General features: G+C 54.6%; 5 protein-coding genes across 5 annotated transcripts; all 5 read right to left on the bottom strand.

Annotated features, from left to right (window-relative positions):
- Positions 1-241: 241 nt before the first annotated feature.
- Positions 242-5567, bottom strand: BJ171DRAFT_434169 (uncharacterized protein; the record flags this gene model as incomplete). Its single annotated transcript, XM_053107937.1, has 6 exons — positions 242-889; positions 1114-1614; positions 1806-1994; positions 2276-3129; positions 3343-4525; positions 4818-5567. 6 exons carry the CDS (start codon positions 5565-5567, stop codon positions 242-244), a joined length of 4125 nt encoding a protein of 1374 aa, XP_052961671.1.
- A 375-nt stretch (positions 5568-5942) lies between these two features.
- On the bottom strand, positions 5943-12838 carry BJ171DRAFT_542063 (uncharacterized protein). The gene is made up of 11 exons (XM_053112961.1): positions 11849-12838; positions 10996-11755; positions 7717-10869; positions 7496-7618; positions 7345-7382; positions 7129-7233; positions 6910-6985; positions 6682-6790; positions 6551-6609; positions 6264-6423; positions 5943-6103 (listed from the first exon to the last, which is right to left on the bottom strand). Exons 1-11 carry the CDS (start codon positions 12710-12712, stop codon positions 6007-6009), a joined length of 5544 nt encoding a protein of 1847 aa, XP_052961670.1. The 5' UTR covers positions 12713-12838; the 3' UTR covers positions 5943-6006.
- A 1757-nt stretch (positions 12839-14595) lies between these two features.
- Positions 14596-16335, bottom strand: BJ171DRAFT_615436 (uncharacterized protein; the record flags this gene model as incomplete). Its single annotated transcript, XM_053115328.1, has 2 exons — positions 14596-15214; positions 15356-16335. The coding sequence occupies 2 exons, from the start codon at positions 16333-16335 to the stop codon at positions 14596-14598; spliced, it is 1599 nt and encodes a 532-aa protein (XP_052961669.1).
- A 2172-nt stretch (positions 16336-18507) lies between these two features.
- On the bottom strand, positions 18508-19111 carry BJ171DRAFT_542040 (uncharacterized protein). The gene has a single exon (XM_053112959.1). The coding sequence runs from the start codon at positions 18896-18898 to the stop codon at positions 18599-18601; it is 300 nt and encodes a 99-aa protein (XP_052961668.1). The 5' UTR covers positions 18899-19111; the 3' UTR covers positions 18508-18598.
- Positions 19112-19151: 40 nt separating this feature from the next.
- Positions 19152-19555, bottom strand: BJ171DRAFT_67453 (uncharacterized protein). The gene has a single exon (XM_053115805.1). It carries the CDS (start codon positions 19487-19489, stop codon positions 19241-19243), a length of 249 nt encoding a protein of 82 aa, XP_052961667.1. The 5' UTR covers positions 19490-19555; the 3' UTR covers positions 19152-19240.
- Positions 19556-19906: the final 351 nt, after the last annotated feature.

Raw genomic sequence — 19906 nt, 5'->3', positions numbered from 1 at the left:
GACAACGAGTGACCCGTTTCGGGTGCGCTGCAGACATTCGAGGTGACTTGACAGGGGGACCCAAGACTGGGCCGACCAGGCGAGACAGACAAAAGCGATGGCGCGACAAAGTAAAAAGAAAGCAAGTGTGCATACAAAGTACACCAGGAAATGAAACGAAGTGCAGCAGGTGGCAGGCGACAGGCGACAGGCCGGCATTCCTATACCAGATATGCTGGAACAGCAACAGCACTAGTTCTCTCTATATAGAGGCACGACGAGCGTGCCCAGTCTTGCCTGGTTTGCCGTCGTCCTTACGAACCCCAAACCGTTTCTGCAGGGTACCGTCTTTCTCCCACTTTTGGACAATGTCTTGACCAAACCGGTAGCCGGTCTCGTAAATTTCCTGGAACTTATCAAAGCTCAGGACGCCGTACTTGTGAACAGGCGGATGCAGGTAGTAGCACCCTTCGACTCGCTTGGCCTCCTCGAGTTGTTTGACACTCGACACGTACGCCAGGCGCGACTGGATGTCGGCGAGTTGTGGGATCTTGCCATAGTCGGTTTTTTCAAAGGGATTGTAGCGCCGCAGTAGCACCCACCAGCCCGAGAGCGTGTCGCCATAGTTCACAGGTGAAGTGTCGTCGACATTGCCAACGTCTACAGCCACGATCGTCTCGGCGCCAAGCGATCGCATAACATCTGCCGGCAGGTTGTTGAGGTAACCGCCGTCCAGAAGCATGTTGCCGTTGTCGCACAGTGGCGGCAGGTATCCCGAGAGCGACATTGACGCGCGGATGTAGCGCCACATGTAGCCTTTCTGGTGGATTTCCATTCGAGACCACGTTATGTTGGTGGTCACTGCAAAGAAGGAGAGCCAACAGTCTTCAATCTGGGTATTGGAAAAGCACTGTTGGCGCGCATCGAGCCGTGTGTGTTAGTCAGACTTGGCCTGAGCCGTCCCATTAGCAAGTACACGCCTATCCGCTCACCCAGCCAGCCGCTGGACGGTGGCGCTGGCAACCCCGGATGGTTCCAAGAGAATCAATCTGTACCTGAATGTCGCGATCCAATACCCTCCCAGCTACACACGAAAAACGGCCTTGCTGTTCCCAGACGAGACACTAAGCTTACCTTCCATATACCACGATTGAACTCGTGGCCATTGAATAGGCTGGTGACAGGGTATGTGAGGTCCATAAGCTGGCGCCAGACACTGGTCATTCGGCCGCTGAAGGATTTTGCTCGGCCATAGATCGAGACATGGTCGTTTTCGCGGGCGTAGAGGCCCGACACGAAGCTGCCGATGCTTGTGCCGCCCACCATATCGATTGGAATGCCGGCTTCTTCGAATGCTCGGATCACACCGAGGTGAGACAAGCCACGGGCTCCACCTCCGCCGAGGACAAGGCCGATTGAGCGGGACAGCAGTCTGCGCGAAAGACGCGCAAAGTCCGATCGAATGCCGGTATAGATATTGGGCGAGGTCATGGCAGAGTGATCTGCCTTGAAGTCCTTTGCGGTCACCTGAGCATAATACTTGGAGAGCTGGCCTCGCAGATGACGCAAATGAAGAAGAGTACCCTGCCGACGGCTGTCATTGAAGATCTTGGGACCAATGATCGGCATGTGGACCTAGGACACCAGCAGGATCGGTAACGGGGGTGGGAATTGTGAGCGAGGATGCGTCTTTGTAGTTATTGGATCAGCCTAACGAACCCGGAAACAACAAGCCACAACATCTAGTCGAAGGAACTCGGTTGGTTTGGGGTGGGATACCACGGTACCGCCCAGTGGATGAACCGGCATTGAGGCCGACGACATACATGATGATGGGCATGGATCCAGAGCCGGTTTTTCAGCCACCGTGCGGTGCTTCCTGATTGACATCGGCGCTCTGAGTGCAAAAGAACGAGTTCTTTGCGAGCCGTAGTCTTCATACCGAGCAGGAGTCGCTCAAATTCTCCAATCGATGGATCGCCGTCACCGAGACCAACTAACAGAATACAGTCGGCCTATGTGGCAAGCATCATCGCCACCAAGGATGAGATAATGAGTCCGTGGTTGGAGGAGGCGCCATAAGAATGGGGATGTGATCAAAGGCTGGTTAGAAACAAATCAGTCAACGCGGACAGGACAGGACAGGACAGGACAGGACAGGACAGGACAGGACAGGACAGGACAGGACAGGACAGGACAGGACAGGACAGGACAGGACAGGCCGAACTCAGTGCGTTCGCCTGGACTGGTATCCAGGCGGAGCTGCTGAGCAACTGCCGCGTGGGCTTTGATCTACCTGACGGATGCACCGTTGTGTCCACGGTGCGTTCACGCCGCCGTCGGCAATATAGAGAACGATCCTGTAGCTTTCTTCCTGTTCGGCAAGCCAGTTGTTCAACTTGAGTCTTCCAAGGCGATTGAAAGCGTGCTTTCCAAGCTTGCTCATAACCGCAGAGGTATTGAGACGAGCGACACTGGCGCCGATGAGCTCGAGGGCATCGCCAAGCTTGTCGGCAAACTCGGCTATGGGGGTGATTCCATTGACGGGCAGCAGTGCCACGGTCTTGAGGTTGACGTTGTTTTTGCCAAGGTCTGCAGCAGCGCCAAGAGAATCGGAAATAATGGACGAGGCTGGAAGACGCTGAGGGGTCGAAATCGAGCGGGTGGCAATGATCTTGGCCATTTGGATGGTGATCTCGGGATGGCGAAGACACAGCGTATTGAACAGGGTCTTGGGCATAACCGCAATCTCGGTGTCTCGAATGGCGTGGATAGTTGCTGGTCGGCGCACGTCCGTGAGCACCTCTTGTTCGCCAACTGATTCACCTTGGCCGTACTCACCAAGGATTTCAAGCTGCTTCTCCCCATTCCGCTGGTGTTCAGCGATGCTGCGGAGTCGCCCGTTGAGCACTATGTAGAGTGCATCCGAGTGGTCACCCTGGCGACAGAGCAACTGGCCGGCACTGATTGTGGTCCACTCGAGGGCGACATCGATGTGAAGAACGATTGGGGAGAGCTGACTGATGAGTCGCTTAGCTAGAGTCAGAAGAATAGCAGGATGACGCTCCACGAGGCGGTCAAGATTGGCTCGAGACATGAAGCCGACGAGGGTATCCTTCTTTGCTCGGATTGTCACGAATGAGGCATGGCCTTAGTTCCATCGTGGTAAACGAAGCGTGATCGAGACAAGTTAGACGGTAATGGTCCATGAAACGGCCGTAGTGTGGCGGGTGCTGAAAGCTGCTGGAGGATTGCTCAGCACGACCAAGCGGGCCTCCTCCCCAAATCGATTGCGAACGAGCAGGGCAGAATCGGTTCTCAGATGCCGCCGGTGGAGGTGAGTGCCATTACAAACGTTCATACCTGTCAGGGCGGCAAGATATCCAGCCAGACCACCAGGCTTGATCAAAAAGAGACTCTTGCGAAAAGACCGCGTTTGAACTCCGCGGGGTTCAGTAACTTCGGCATCGTAGGTGGTTTGGCGAGCTTTGGGCTGCATAGAGACCTCAACCTGGGTTTTCATGGAAGCTTGGAGCATGCCATCAATCACAAAGTAGAGGCCATCGTTGCGCTCGCCTTCTTTTATCAGTGTCGCGCCGCGCTCAAAGTACATGATCTGAATCATATCCGTGGCGGTATCGGCGGTCGTCATTGAGAGAGACGAGGCATGAGAGAGTGGCGCTGCATGCGGCAAGGAGGAAGTCGATGACTGGGCTGAGCTGGCCTCCGAATCGTCCATAACGATTTTGATAGGTGTAGGGGCTTCACTGGATTTGGTCGATAGAGCCGGCCGACGCAGCAGCATGTCGACGGGGGTATTGCCGACACCCAGGATCTGAGCCATACAATCCATGACCGACTGTTTGATGAATTCCTCGTCTTCAGGCGGGATCATGGCCGATACGCTGGTAAATGCTGGAGTTTTGACGCTGGGTAAAAGGCCTGGGATGGCAGAGGTTTTGATGCGGGGCGGCTCGGCGTCCGAATCCTCGGCTTGTGGCTTTCTGACCACTTTCAGGCGAGAGTGCGAAGTTCGAGACGCAAGGCCCGGGGGCCGATGGGGCTTGCGCAAGACGCTGTGGTTCCCGACAGCCTCGATGTCTGTGAAGGATACGGTCTCAAACGAAGCTCGATAGGTGTTTGCGCTGTAGCTGTGCAGGCGTTCGAGGGTGCCGGGTCTGAAGAAGCCGTCAGGTAGGCCATATCCAGCAAATTCGTTGACGGTCTTCTCAATCTTGAGCAGCTCCTTGGTGAGACCGAGATAGCGATAGAGCGTCAAGAAGGTTACTCTCTGAAAGCGCGTCAAAATCACCTGAACGATGTGGGCGGCAGAGTTTGGGAACTTTTCGGTGAGCTTTCGGAAGGCTTCAGCCGGAATAACGATAAGGGTGGTGTCGATTGCGGCTCGGGCCACAATGTCAGTCAAGACAGACTGGCGGCCACTATCTGGGGCGGACTCGAGACTGGGATCCGTTTCATCAGGGCGATAGTCGCCGAGGGTTGGGGTAGGGTCGTTGATGGCGTTGCCGGACTCGATGCGCTTGAGCTCAGGAAATACTGGAAACGAAGGTGTGGGCTCGGGGGACACCCGGGTTTCTCCTGGGGAGAATCGGTCGAGGGACCGATGGGCCAAGAGCATGGGTCAGCAACATGAATCAGTGACAATACCAACATAGAAGGTCAAGTCGGGGTGTGTTCGATCGGTCATTTAAAGGCATAATGAGAGATGCTGGGTGAGAAACTAATGCTCAATCAAAACAGGCAAAGTCGCATCGAGACTCGGATACTACAGCCACACAGCCACACAACCAACAGCCACACAACCAACAGCCACGCACCCGCAACCAAGCGTCGGGGAAGGTACCTTCATGGGGGCTTTGCTCGGCTGAGCGGCTTCGGAGGACTGTTTCCTTGGGCAGAGTAAGATCGGCAGTAAAGATGGAGAGGATGCTGAAGAGGCTGGTGACTGAGCCACCTGGACCAACCTCGTTGAGGAGGTGATGCCCAGGGACACCAAACTCGGCATCTTCATCATCGATGGGCTCCAGGGCGGGGTCTTCCTCTTCAGAGTTCTGAGCCTTGACAAAGACTTGGACAGAGCCCTCGACGACGACATAGAAATCGGTCTTGTCGTCGTCTGCTCCAAACAGGATCTCGCCTGCCTTGAGCTTCCGGCTCTGTAGGTGGCGGGCAAGCTCGTGGAACACCGGACGATCGAGATAGCCAAAGATTTTGATGGACGACAGGAATGCACTCATAAAATCTTCAGCATATCCTTGAGAGTGGCCGTCTTTGTCGTCTTCGGCGTGGTCGGGCGGTTGCAGATCAAACGGAGGAGCGACGCTCTTGGTGGCCGAGTGGGCAGGAGGAAGCCGAGTGTACTTGTTCAAGACAACATAGCGGACGATGAGGTACAGCAGAAGTGCCGTTGCAGTAACGACAAACACAATGAGTCTATAGGAAAGCGTCAGGGTAAATGAATAGGAAAAGAAGCCGAGGATGTGGGAGGGCAGTGACAAGGGCGATGAGGGAGTGCTTGCAGCGAGAGGGGCTGCATCCGCGGCCGCGAGAGAGCCAGTTGGATCCATGAGGTCAGCTTCGCCAAGCAGAGAAGTGGGCGATGCAACGCTGGGCAGCGGCTTGGATGGAGGGGATGCGACTGGGGCGGCCAATCAAGAGGCTCGGGGTGGTGGTCGATGGAAAGGGAAATGCAAGAGGCACGGAGAGATGGGCGACCAGATGGACACAAGCCAGCGCGGCTGGGAGAAGGAAACTTGGCTGGGGTGTGGGTGGGCGGAGCAAGCCGAGGCCGGTCCGGCGAGATGCTGGTCTCGTTGCAGCGAGAGCGCCCTCGATCACGTGCCCTCGCCCCCAGCCAAATCGGGCGCTGTGTCGCGTCCCAAATTCCGACTCCCACACGCCGATCCATCCACCAGAGCAGAGAGCGGCCCGGTGCAGCAAGCGAAACGAGAACGGTGCTCTGTATTGTGCGGCGACTGTTGGCAAGTGAAGCGAGGCAGCGGCTCGTCATGTGTCTTGGGATCGGGCTTTGGCCTTTGGGCTTGGAGTGAGCGGGATCATCTGGACAAAGTGGTTCCAGTCCAGAGTAGGTTTATCATAGAGCCTGGACAACACACACAAGCCAGCACAGCACCCAGGCCAGGCTCGGGTTAGCATTGTATGACGGATGCCACCGGCCATTGTGGACTTGCGGAGCACTCTGCGCTGACGAAACGGCATTTTCCAGATTCACGGACATGCAGTCCGCTGCAGCGGCCACTCACCCTCGATCGTCTGCCGCCCGGATGATGAAGTCAGTCGAAGCAGCATCAGTTCCGATATGACCATTGCCGTAGTCTTCGACAAGTTGCTTCAGGTAGCGAATTCTGAACTCTTTCTTTGCGTTCTCGACGCGATAAGAATCGGCGATGAAGAATGTTTTGCCTGAATGTGCGATGCCGTTAAAGTGGGCGTGAGGGGTGTGTGTCAAACAACGATTCGTGAGTCGAACAAGCACAAGGTATCCAAAGCGGCAGGATCGCGATGCCCATGTATGAATGGCAAAACCTACCTTTGAATGGCGTCTCTGTACTCTTGAAGCCGTAAGGATCTTCCTCGACCCATCGTCCCCTGATAATCGTGCACGGAGTAGATTAAGCGGTGAAACCTCGATTGCCACAAGCAGATTCGCCATTGACCTACCGAGCAGCCGAATGCAGAACCCAGTTGTAATCGTGGATGACCCAACTTGACATAAGACAGGCCGAATATGCCTTGACGGTCTTGGATGTGGGTGGGCTGATCAGATGTGCTGAAGCAAGGTCGTGATCAGACCAAAAGCCGCTAAGTATCGCCGCCGTTTAGAGGGTCGGCCAACTCCAGTTTGAAACACAGGCCGGGTGCACGGTTGGAGGAGAAGCGAGTCCTTACTGGTTCGTTTATCATACTCCTCGGATGAGGGAAGAATCACGGCGTTGCCCAGTTGCTTGATGCAGTTTGCCAATTTCTAAACCGAGAGCCGGTGTTTGCAAAAAAAAAAAAAAGTTAGCAAAAACCGAGGAAGGGTGTCCTTGCCAGTGTTCCACTGTCTTGCCTTGGGGCGAAAACAGTGCAGGTACGGATGCATATCTGTGGAATTTTCACTCGTACCTGTTTCAGAGCCGCATTCCACTCTGTGCCTTCCTTGAAGCCGGAAAACGAAATGGCGATCTTGTAGGCGTCGATCTTTGGTGGTTTTGTTGGAGTAGTGGTCGCCTACAGCAATTTGATGACCAGATGGGAGGTTATAGGTGAATAATTGGTCGCCGCTATATCAGAGAGTGACCTGCGCTTGCAAAGCCATGAGCAGGGCTTGTTGGTACTTACGACCGGGAAATGCTCCTCGGACTTGTCGCCAATATGTGCTGTTGATTGAATGGTCCGAGATTAAGCTGCCAGACTCTATTGCTGAACCAAGGATATGTTCGATACCACCCCCTCCCACTCGCTCCCCACTTGCTCCCACGGGCTGAAATACCAGAATCGGAGACGATCCGAGCTTTCTTGGGCGATTTGGTGTCAGACATGGCAAGACCACCGACTGTCTCGGCTTGACGATGATCCGGGAACTCGGACTTGACGGTGGATTCAAGATCATCACCTAGGGAGCGAGTGCCAACTGTGAGCCGCACGGGTCTTCCTACATGCAGGGTTATCCACTCGGCGACCCCAGACCGCACTGATAATGCGGGCAGGTACCTTGGCGTTTGAGAGTAAATCGGTGACCAGACAACCTGGCTTTTGCTCCAAGGCTATCGTGGAGACTTGCTTCTGGACTCGCCCCTGCTGCAGAAAGGTCGTATGCAGCTCCACCCATGGCGGCCTCGAGTTTCTCCTGCGGAGATATGGGATGGACCCGCAACATTCCGACGAGTGGGGCATTCTCTGATCGTCCAGATATCGATAATCTGCTCTCTAGCTCACTCATCGTTCTTTCGGTTCGTTCACGGCAGGCTCTTTCCAGCTCGAACTGGCGCTGGACAGCATCAAGTCTTTCCTGCATGCGGGCAACGCGATGGTCTGCATCTTCACTTGCTACACCCAGAGCTTTGATCGTTTCCCGATACATCTGATTGTCTGATTGGAGCTTTTGGATGTCCTCGGCACCGTTAGCCGGGCTGGGCTGATGGCGGAGCTGGAGCTGGAGAATCTGTGCTTCAGCCTCTGCGAGTTTGCTCTGGACATTTTGTTCTCGATGCCGACATTCCTCAAACTGGGATTGGAGCTCATTGATTTTGGAGAGCGAGTCTGTCATCTGGGCCTCGAGGCTGATAATTTTCATGTCCCTTTCATCTTGCAGTGCCTTGTATTCGACCCGAGTCACTTCAGCGCGAGTGCGATGTCGCTCGAGATCCAGTGAGATCTCATCAATTTGGTTTTGCTTTTGCGCAATGTCGTTCTTCAATAAGGTTGCCTCGGCAGTGAGCTCTTCGCCGGTGCAAATCGAAGCACCAAGTTGCTGCTCCAGACGAGCCAGTTCAGAATTTTTGAAGGCAATGAGTTTTTCGTGGGTTTGCTTGAGACCCTCGTACTCTACTGTCAGAACCTCGTTACATTGTCTGAGATTCGACATCTGAGCCTCGACATCTGAGAGTGCTGCTGAGGCCTGGGCGTGATGTGCTCGGCTCTCGTCCCGCTCCCGAAGGGCCTGCTGCTGTTCCTTGAGCGACGATTCAAGCCGCAATCGATGCGACTCAAGCTCTGCCTGAAGCGCGCTGAGCTGCGCTTCGGACGAGTCACGGAGGGCCTTCATCTCCGAGGAAAGGGTTTCGATAGCTTGTTCTTTCGCTTCGAGCAAGCTCTGAAGCTGCGCACACTTGCTGAGATGTTGATCCGTTTCTTGAGAGCGCAACTTCACAAGACTTTCTAGTTCGTCGATTTGATGAAGGTGACTCGTGCGCTTGGTCATAAGCTCATCACGAGACTGGCGAAGCTCGACACACTCCGTCTGGACAGACTGAAGCTCAAGTTGAATTGTTTCCAGAAGGTGAAGCTGAGTCAGGAGGGTGGTGTTCTCTGCGGCGAGCACTGTCGTATGCGCTTTTTCGGAGCGTACAGCTTCGCGGAGTGCCGCAACTTCTTCGTTGGTAGACTCCTGCTGAACCTTGAGCTGATCAATTGAGTTGACGTGTTCAGTTACGAGAGCCTCGAGCTTGCTTTGGATCGCGGACGATTCGTTTGCGGCAAGGCTGTACTGCTCTGTGAGCAAACCAACTCTCTCCTGCAGCTGGCGGACCATTGCTCGCTCCTGCGACACGGCCAGATCTTGCTCGCAGAGCTGCTCTTTGAGGGCGCTGATGATTTCGTTGAGCGAGGATGTTTCTACTTCATATGTGTGTTGCAGCTGTGTGCACGTCGCTTCGATACTGGCCTTGGCTTCCGCCAATTCGGACAAGGATGTTTTGGCGGCCGCAAGCTCCTCCTGAAGGGCGGCATTGCTATTTTCCGCTTCAGCGAGGCGAATATTCAAAGAACTAGCTGTCTCTTGAGATTGCCCTAAGGTTGCTTCGAGCTGTCGAGTGCGATCTTGCGACTCGGTTAGATCGATGAAAAGTTGATCGAGCCTATTCTTTAGTTCGGCCTCGCGGAGGAGCGCTGAGGATCGTTCATGCTTTTCTATTTCGATTTGGTTCTCCAAGGCTCTGGTAACAGCCTTGGCTGCGTCCTCTGACAATCGGAGAGTTTCAAGCTCCTGTGCGTGAAGCTGGGCAGAAGCCGATTGACTGGTGAGCGCCGAATCGAGTGAACTTTGGGCAATTAGTAATTCTCCCTGGAGGAATGCCAGACGTTCTTGAGCCGCTTGTGCGCAATTCTGACTGTCGATCAGCTGCTGCTGAGTCAGTGAATGGCTGCTGATCAGATCTTGTTGATTGCGTTGCTCATCTTCGAGGGTCTTTCTCAGGACATCCGCCTGCTCATGAGCTCGAGTCAGTTGCAGCGTCGCCTCTGCCAGCCGGCCGCTCAGAGAGGCCGATTCGTTTTTGAAGCGTGTGCTTTCCTGTTCAAACTGCTCGGACAGTTCTTGGGCTTTGGAAAGCGAGGCTCTCAGGTCTTCGTTCGATTCTTTCAGCATGGCAATTTCGGCTTGGTGAGATGCGAGAGTGCTCATATGCTCAGTCGTTTGATTACGGTGGACTTTGCGAAGATCTTTTAGCTCGTCTTGGTTCGTTTGGAGGTCTTTCTGGCAATCGAGAAGCTGCTTCGCTGTGGTACCAAGTTCGGCGACTCGAGCCTCGAGAGCATCGCGGATATTGGTAATATCAGCACGCAGTAAGTCGTTCTCCTCTTCTCTCTCTTGACAGTTCTGTCGAACAACGTCCAACTCCGCTTGATGTTGCTCTGCAAGAGAGCGAGCAGCCGCAAGAGTCGTCTGGCCCTCATGGGCGACGCGATCGAGCCTTTCCTTCCAGGCTTGCGAATCTCGATACGATTGGGCCTGTTGCGCCTCAATAGTCTCGGTTTTCTCGCGGAGATCCTTAGTTAAGCTTGCCATCTTTTCATTCAACGAAACTATGGAGCGATGCGATTCTCTGTGGGCGTCATGAGCGATTTCAAGATCCTTTTCCTGCTTGACAAGCCGCGCTTGGGTCGTCTCAAACTCGCAAAGAAGGTCTGTGTGGTCGTTATGCAGCTTGTAATATTGCTCTTGGATTTCAGGTCGAGATTTCTCAGCGATATAGATGCTAAAGACAGTTTGGAGCTCGGTCATGGCATGGGACACCTTGCCAAGGTCACGAAGGCCAGCATCAAGCTGTGCAGGCAAGGGGCACGGACATGTTGATGGATCATCTTGGGGGTGGGGGAACGTTTCAACACCGAGATCACATCTCTCCGTGGCCTCTGGCAGCACGACTGCATTAAGGCAACGGAGAACAGTCGGTGATGGAAGCATCAAGTGTGAAGCAATAATCGCGTCAGATATGGAGCTCGTTGCTGGAGCTAACGTCCACTCTCCCGCCAACTGCAAGTGATGCATACCATCGCCATGTGAGAATGCTGTCGATTCTGAGAGGCGGTCACTTTCAGAATCAGACTCAGAGTCCGAGGCGCTTTCGACGAATGATCGGAGTACCGGATAGTCTTGAATAATGTCATGGTTCACATATGAAGGCGGCACCAACTTTCGCACTTTCTTCTGGATCTGGCGGATCCCCTTTGAAAGCCCAAGGGCATAGAGTGCCAGTGATTTATCTCGTTCGAGTTCACAAAGTCGGCGTTGAAGAAATTTGTTGGCAACTTCGTCGAGAGGCTTCGCTATTTTTTCGCTCACGGAGGCTTCGTGGATCTCCAGCGCAGAAATATACTCTAGTGATTCACGTTTATCCTTCCACACCTTAACTTCGCTCAAGGCGCAGACAAGGTCGCTTTCGACACTGCTAAGCCGATTCGCGAGAGCCTGAGTCGCCGCTTCATGCTCTCGACGAGCCGTATGGAGCGCTGATTCACTTTGAGCTTGAAGATCTAGTCTCTGCTCATGGGCCATTTTGAGTTGTGTCGAATTCTCCACAAGGGCGGCTGAGTGCCGATCTACTTGTGCGCTGAGCAACTCAACCTCGCCATCTCGATCGACGATTCGGGCTTCAAGGGTCTCAATTGTCCTACGCAAATCAGCAGAGACGACCTTCTCAGCGTCAAGACAGCGCAGCGTCGCCAGGTACTCTGAATGCCAATGGGCACTCTGCTCGGTAGATTCCTGATTTTGGGCTTTGAGTAAGGCCATGTCCATCTTTTGCGCATGCTGTTATACGCAGCGATGTTAGTTTCATCAGTCATAGCTTGATATAGCAACACGGCATCGACAACAAAGGGCATATTTTCAACGGGTGCCTACCAGGTCAACGGCAAGGGCCTCAAGTGCTTCTGACTTGCTCTGGATCTGCACTGTGCTTTCAGCAAGTTGGTCATGCAAGCAATTTGTGCGGGCCTCGAACTCGGCCTGGCGGGCTGCCAGCTGGTCTTGGAGCAGTTGCAGCGACTCCTCCAGCTGAACAGACCGAGCTTGTAAAGACTGGAGCTGATCCTGGAGAGAGGATGAGTGCCGCTCCTTTTCTTCGACCAGGGCTTGCATTGACCTGATTTTATCGTCCCGACTGCTGCTGAATCGCTCCTGCAGCCTCTCGAGGGCCACTTGGTGCTGAGTCTGCAGTATTGACATTTCAGCAGATCGTTCATCAACGGAGCGGCTCAAGTTTCGAATAAGCTGTTGGTTTTCATCCAAAGCGCGGCTAAGACCTTCGTCAATGGTTCCAAGATCGCAGGAATGACTTGTTGCGGAGCCATCTTGGATCTGACGCTGATCGCCCAGGGCTGCGATAACGAGCTTGGTTTGGACGTCGATGCGACATTTCAGCTGCTCCGACTCAGCCTCATGCGAATGAGCCGAGCTTGTGAGTTGATCAACCTTTTTCAGAAACTCAGCTCGCTCAAACTCGGCGGCCGACCGCTCCTCGTCGAGCAAGTGAAGGTCCGCTTGGCGTGCGGTCCCCAGCTCGGAGAGCGCTTGCTCCAGTCGCAGGCGCTCCTGCTCGGTTTCGAAAAGCTGCTGACCCAGAGCTCGGGAGCTGGCTTTGAGACAATCGTACTCTCGGAGGAGATTGGCGATTGATGTCTGGGCCTGCAGGGCACACTCAGCAGCCAGATCAGTCTGATCGGCACCGGGCCAAGATACAGAGGTGGCGGGGGAGTCTTGGCTCATGTTGCTGAAGAATGGGGAGGGGGACCAGGGGTCGCTGATCGGAAGATGAAGCGGCGGATACCCCGGCACAGCAGATCTACGAGTAAGCGAGCGGGAGAGAGGAGAGCGCACCCCAGAAAAGCGACGGGAAGGAAGGGCGGCCGCTCAGCGAACCGAGGCCACGACCAAGAAAAGCGGGGCTGCGAAGTCGCGCTGTCCCGTTGCCAATCACGTGGATCGAGCCATCCCTCCCCGCTGGCTTTGCAAGTCGATAGCGGCGCAGCAAGGTAAGGTGCGCAGCAGAGTTGGGTGCGCAGCAAAGTTGAGTGCGACCCAGATCAACGAAGCAGACACCAACACAATCAATTTTTCCGGCCCCTCGCGGCTGCTCATCTCGAATATGAATACACGCTGTAGACCAAAGGTGCAGCAAAAGTTGGAATGAATCCGCGGTCGGTTGACGGACGGCATCAACAACCAGGATCGTCTCTGGCGCAGTTGCTTCAAGCTGCGTAGTTCCCTCTTCCAAGAGCGGGACGTGAACAAGAAGCTGTTCAACTACGAGATCAGCACCGATGGCATTGGATGCACCATCGGTCTCGTCAAGTTTCTGCCTCGAACCGATCACACCGAGACCATCGAGCCTCCTCCGACTGCCGAGCAGCGTATCCAGGCCCACATCGGCGACCCAAACCCCGATCGCACCACTTGGATTGGCATCGATCCTGGAGTCGGCTCCATCTTCACGGCGGTCATCCAAGCACCAGGCCACCAAGACGAGGTGGTCTCATTCTCCAATGGCCACTACCAGCAAATGTGTGGCCATACGTCCAACACCAAGTGGCACAATATCATGAAGTATCGACTCAGCATCGAGACCTGGATGTCGACCACTCCCTCGCCCAAGGTGTCGTCCTCGGAGGCCTTCAAGGTCCATCTCACCCATGTCCTGCGACCGGAGCTGCGAGTGCAGCTCGACTTCCACCTTGGCAAGAAGGCCCGTCACCATCGATTCACGGGCCACAGGAGACGCCAAGTGACCGTCGACAAGATGTGCAAGGCCGTCCTGAAGCACGCCCCAATACGGACCGATGTGGTGATCGCCTTTGGCAATGCATCATGGCGACAGGGCAAGGGCTATGCATCCAGCCCTCGGAGGCAGCGGTTTGCTCGGTACTTTGAGCAATTCGAGCACCACCGACGCCGTCCCAATCACCATCATGGAAGCGTCAAGGTAGTCTCGACGAACGAGTTCAACACCTCGCAGGTGTGCTCCAAGTGCCTGGAGCCAGTTCGGTTGGAAGGACTCGATGCGCCCAGTGTTGCGAATTCCCACTTTGTCAGGAGCTGCAAGAATCCCAGCTGCCGGACAGTGTGGAATCGCGACGTCAATGCGGCGCGCAACATGATCACAGTATGCAGGTCGATTGTGGAGATCGGAGAGCGACCGGTGGTCTTCACTCGGAGGCTGCCAAAGTGATCTGTTTTATTTCTTGTGGCTTTGCTTGACGCAAGCACATCGCATACAACGCTATCAATTGCGGTTTTCCCGTTGTCAGAGGCTGATATCAAAATTGATATTGCAGGTCAGTGATACTCGGTCAAGTTGCGACAAGAGGAATGGGACCCATTCCACCTCACCGTGCATGGGATGATCAAAGCATGTATTTTTTTTGGGCTGAGGAGCGATTGTCGACAGGGTTGTGTTGGCATGTGAGTTGGAGAAATGTGAATTGACACGAAGAATCATAAGGACCAAAGTGACGAAAGATCCCGAGCAGACAGTGCTCAAAGGGTACTGAGGGGATGGACTGAGCGGAGGGACTGAGAGGAGAGGTGGTGCTGAGAAGGGAATGAGACGATTCGGCCTATCCAGAACCTCGGAATCTCGAGAGAAACACTGTTTACATTTCGAAGGACTCTACGTGAACTGCAACCCTGGAGTTCTGGTCCGCTCCGAAGCGATCAACTGCAACCAGAGCATCTTCAGTGAAGCGCTCGGGCCCACACACGAATAGACCGACTTTGGGCTTAACAGCCTCGTTAGCAAAGGCAGGGGCGACATGTGCGGTGAGAAGGGAGTGGAGATAGGGTCGGCCTTGGTGTGTGTCAGCCCGAGGTTCGGCAGAGGACTTGGGCGAGGTGTTAAAGAGGATGATCTTGACGCCGTGTTCCCTGAGATCCTGAATGGGGGAAAATTCGTGCATATTGTCGGCAGCCGCGACCCAGATGAGAATCGTTTGCTTGGGCACATGGTCACCGGTGTCCCTGGCCTGAGAAATCAAAGGAATAGCTGGGGCGATTCCAGAGCCAGCCACATACGCAACCAGGATATCGGATTGAGAGGCAAATTTATGGATTGGATTTCCAAAAGGGCCTTGGACACTCAAATAGGTGGCATCCGACGACTTGAGTACTTGGACAACACGGGCGGTCCACTCGTTTGGATTTTTCGTGGACTTGACAATGAAGCTTGCTGATCCGTCCTTGAAGGCGACAATGCTCCAAGGGTGGTATTCGATGCTAGAGACGGAGGGCACACAGACGCGCGCAAATTGGCCGGCTTTGAACTGCTTCCAGTCCGGCCCAGTACAGGCAACATCAACCGAGACGATCCAGTAGCCACATTCCAGGCGTGCTGACTTAACCAGCGAGCGTGTGTACCTCTTGTAGAGGCGCACAGCGACATCCAGGCCGTACATGATGAGTCCAGGGATCATGTAGAAAATGGACATGGAGGCATGAAGATATGCAAAGACGACCGAAACGAAGATGAGGAAATGGACAAAGTAGAAAAGATTGAAGTGCAGTCGGCGGATGCGAGGGAGCGACAGGAAAGTGACCACAGCCAGAAAGAGGAACGACGCAAGTCCGAGAACGTAGAGGTACTGTGAAGAACCCCAAGGAGAGCCCGCGGGGACGGTGAAGAAGAGCTGGTACAAAGGGGTGACATCAAGAGAATAGGCAAGCATTGTGACAATCAAGTGGATGCATGTGAGAACCAAAATGGAATATCCCAGCCACTGATGAATCCGAAGCGTGGAGGGGTAGGGAAGGTCCAAAAGGCTCAAGAGGAATGAGTGCTTGGAGATGAACAGCACCACAAATCCAAGCAGAACCGCAAGCGAGTCGCCTGTGGTCAGGGTCAGAGTCTGCCAGACGATACGGATCCATGGCCAGTTCATGTCCTGGAATCCACGGCCCATATCCATGCCTGTCATGGATAACATCGAGACCCACATGTTCCAGTAGGGAACCCAGATCATTCCGGGGATGACAATGTTGGATATCACGATCGCCAAGGTAAACCAGGTAATCTCGGCGACAGTCAGGGTCGAAGTGGCGAAGGGGCGGCTTTCAAGGACCCGTTTGAAGGACGGGCGATACTTCGCGGTAAGGGTAACCAGGGCAGAGAGGATAAGAAAGCCGTAAAATACAGCCAAGGTGTTTCGGACGGGGTTCTTGCGAGACCCCATTGACTCGACACAAAAGTCGGCAAAGCACCAAGTCTTATTGACAATCAGGAAGTAGACGAAGATCCAGCCAAACACAAACGAGAGGAAAGACACAACCGCAAGGGCAGTAGTCGCGGCGGTCAAAGGCTTGCCGGTGGCCTTGGGGACGGGTTTCTGCGCCAAGGACATGGATACGGCTCGAGGCTTGGAGAGGGAGGCAGATAGAAGGGCGAGCCAACGATGGAAGCGAGTGGATTTTGCGACTGGGAGGATCGCGGGCGCGAAATTTATGCTGCGGAAAGAGGGACGAGGTGCTTGAGCACGTTCTGCGGCCACCTGGCGCCACCGGCCGACGAACGAAAAGAAGAAAGCGCCGGAACGGCACAGGGACCCCGAGAGACGAATTGCAGTAGCATTGTAGACGATGTGTATCTCTGCAGGAGGCAATCCGCAGGCACCAACGGGCAGACGGTGGAGATCAGAGCAAAGACTCGGAGCCTCCAAGGCCAATCCGCGCAGTCAGGCGGGATATCCTTGAGCGGGAAAATGACGAGTCAGGCGTTGTCGGTTCACACCACACAGAGCAAGAAAGAGAAGACAAATGGGCCCTGACCCACGCCGCTGCCAGCCAAAGATTGGTGGGCCACTGGGATGCCAGGAGACTGCCGCTGCCAGACACACCCACGGCCCACGGTACTGACCAAGGTAGTGACAACGAGGCGAACTGCCTGCGGAAGCAGCAGACCGGGCGCTTCCACATGAGGCCAGGTGCCACTGCAGCTTTCCTTGGAGATTGAAAACGTGTAGCGTGGCCCGAGGACAGCGGCAAGGTGGGCGGCAGGAACTCGAGAGGACAGAGCGACGGTGGGAGGAGAAGCTTGAGGAAACCAGCGAGTCTTGATTGTGAGAGCAGAACCTTTGCCTCTAACACTCGTGCCCATATCCGGCCAGGAGGAGGATTGTAGCAGCTCTCACTCGGACGGTGGCTAAATGCATCTCGGTTCACATAAGTACGGCCGACCAAAAAAGTTAGACAATCTGTCGCTATCGACATATATATGATCAAATTGGCTTCAAGAAGGCATCATCGGCACCTGGTGGGAGAAGTAGTTCCATATGGCAGCTATACCACATTTAATCCAAAGGGAAACGGAACAGTCACTGTCTGGCATCAGCGGCCTGAAGCCTGCGGAACTTCCGTAGGCTGCTGTTGGCTTGCAGCTGTGCGGTTATTTCCCGTCCTGGTTGGCAATCTCTTTGTTTTGATTGGTTTTGGAAGCATGGTCTTGAATACACTTGATCTCCTGTGGTGATGTGGGAGTGTGATGGATGCATTCGACTCTGTGGACAGCTCCATGGTTTCTCGACATCAAGATACTCGGCCTTCTCGAGTCGCTTGGCTTCCCAGCACTGTGAGCACACCTGGAGATCGAGTCGCTTGAGTCGCCGTCGCCTCGTCAGGCTGAAGTGCAGTCCAGCATGTCTCCATCTGTGCGAGAGAGAAGCGCCGATGGCTGGTTCTGCCCTTCGGCAAGGGTGAATATCCTCGAAACCAGCGCATTTTGGGCTGGCAGTGATGCTGCTCACAGAAGTGTCCTTGATTCAGTTCCAGAAGTGCATCACACGATCAATCAGCCAAGGCGGTGCGCCGGCAATGGATGGTGCTCTTGGGCATCGGATTGTGGATGCTTTTGGGACAAAACAGTGTCCCGCTCAGATCTGCATTCCCATCGATCCCACCACCAAGATGAGCCAGGGTTTGTATCGACCCCCATACCTCCGCGGATCCAACCAAGACTCATGCACCGCCGAAGGGACTTGCTGCTGACTCTGCGGGATTCGTATGAACAGCCGACTTTGATGAATTTTTGAAGCGATACGGGCTGGAGAAGAGCAAAAACCTGTTCCTGGAGAACGACTATGACACAATCGATCTTGTAAGTGACATTCCGATCTGCAGATAAACAGGACTGCGGCTCATGCTTCTTGCCATCATAGATCCTTGAGCTGACCGAGGAGGACATGAAGGAGATGGAAATGAAGGGCGGCACCATCAAGAAGGTCCTCAAGGCACAGAAAGAACACAGACTTGGCGGCCCAGATGCTCCACCCCTCGCAGCGGTAACTGGGGTCGCTGTGGCGAGTAGCAGCCAGCACGGCACTTCTGGAGTTACCGGCGAGACTTACAGCCTCGTGCCAGTCTCTCGCGGCCCAGAATATTATCAACCAGCCGAGATTCTACCACGCTGGGAGTGCCAGCTTGAGTGCAGCAACCACGATGTGTTCATCAGGTACGATCCGTCAACAGCCACCTGGACACTCAACATCATAGCACCAGACTATACTGACATCGATCGCCATGCAGCTATCGAGTTTCGAGCGAGAGCGATAAAGCCAATCTGCTCGTCGGCGCGCTCACGTCCAGGAAGAAGAGCGAGGAGGAGCTGCATCCCTATCTCGACCACCTGTGCCTTCGCGACGGCCAGGACTGGGAGCAGGGCTTCATCAACGGCCTCCATCGATCGCCAGTGATTGTGTTGCTGCTCTCCGAGGAGGGGTTAAAGCGAACGCATGAAGCCCATTTGGTCCCCGATAACCAATTTCTCGAGGTAGGCCAATCGTGCATCGGCCCAACGGCGTTGTCTCCACAACGCCAGATCGGGTGAAACTGATGGCCAGAAACGTTTTCGTCGCAGGTGCAACATGCTCTCAAGGCAATGATGGACGCTGCTGCCTCTGGCAGCACTATCATCACCCAACCCGTCTACGTCTGGTCGACAAAGCAACTGGGCGGCGAGGTCCTCCAGAAGAAATACTTTCCCAACCCAAACGACTTCCCGGATTCAGCTCCGGCTCACCGAAAGAGCCCGCTGTTTGACGGCCGTCCAATGACCATCCGTCAGACTTTCAAGGAGCTGATGCAGATTCAGGCACTTGATGCTGTTGACGGAAACGCATTGAAGCGGTACGTCCAAGACCAAGCAATAAGAAGTGAAGATGACACACTTCTGATCTATCTCTAGTACCACAGACTTGTGCCAAACATCCGCGAGCTCGTTTCCAAGTCAAAGAGAGCAACGTTCGATGGCGAGCTCTACCACCAGAGCCGACCCATCGTCCTCGCTGCCGACGAAGACTCGCAGCTCCGCGTGCTGCTCGATCCCATCGACTTTGACCCCGACCGGAAGGCGCTCAAGGATCTGTATGTCGAGGGCACCCGCCAGTGGCTGTTTGACCATGTCACTGCCTGGGTCGACGACGACGACAACGCCGACACTGTCCTGTGGGTCAATGCCGTCGCCGGTGTCGGCAAGTCCGTCGCTGCCGCCCAGATCGCCAACATCCTGCTTTGTTAGGGGTCAGGTCGGGGAAACAGTTGGTGAGACGGGGAACGATCGTCAGGTAGTGATTCGACACAATGGAGATCACATCCACCCCCACTGCGCCGCATCGGTGATCAGGGGGAACGCCACAGTTCTCGTAGAATGCATATTAAATGATCACGGAATAACGAGTATAAGAACCCGAGGGGAGTAGCCCCTGGAGGCGGACACCAGTGAATTATCAGCTTAATACAGCTCAGTGATCATCACCCTCCTTGTCTTGCCCGCCCTACTCTGTCTGGCGCCTGCCGTTCCTCCCGACCACGTCTCGCATCCCTGACAACATAATTCACTCAAGGTATGGCGGACCAGAACCAGGCACTCCTAGAACAGGTAGCTGCTCTGACTGCTCAGTGCCAGCAGCAGCAGCAGGCCCT

The sequence above is a fragment of the Polychytrium aggregatum genome, assembly GCF_025602895.1.
Source record: "Polychytrium aggregatum strain JEL109 chromosome Unknown BJ171scaffold_144, whole genome shotgun sequence".
NCBI lineage: Eukaryota > Fungi > Chytridiomycota > Chytridiomycetes > Polychytriales > Polychytrium > Polychytrium aggregatum.
This window is presented reverse-complemented; position numbering and strand designations above follow the sequence as displayed.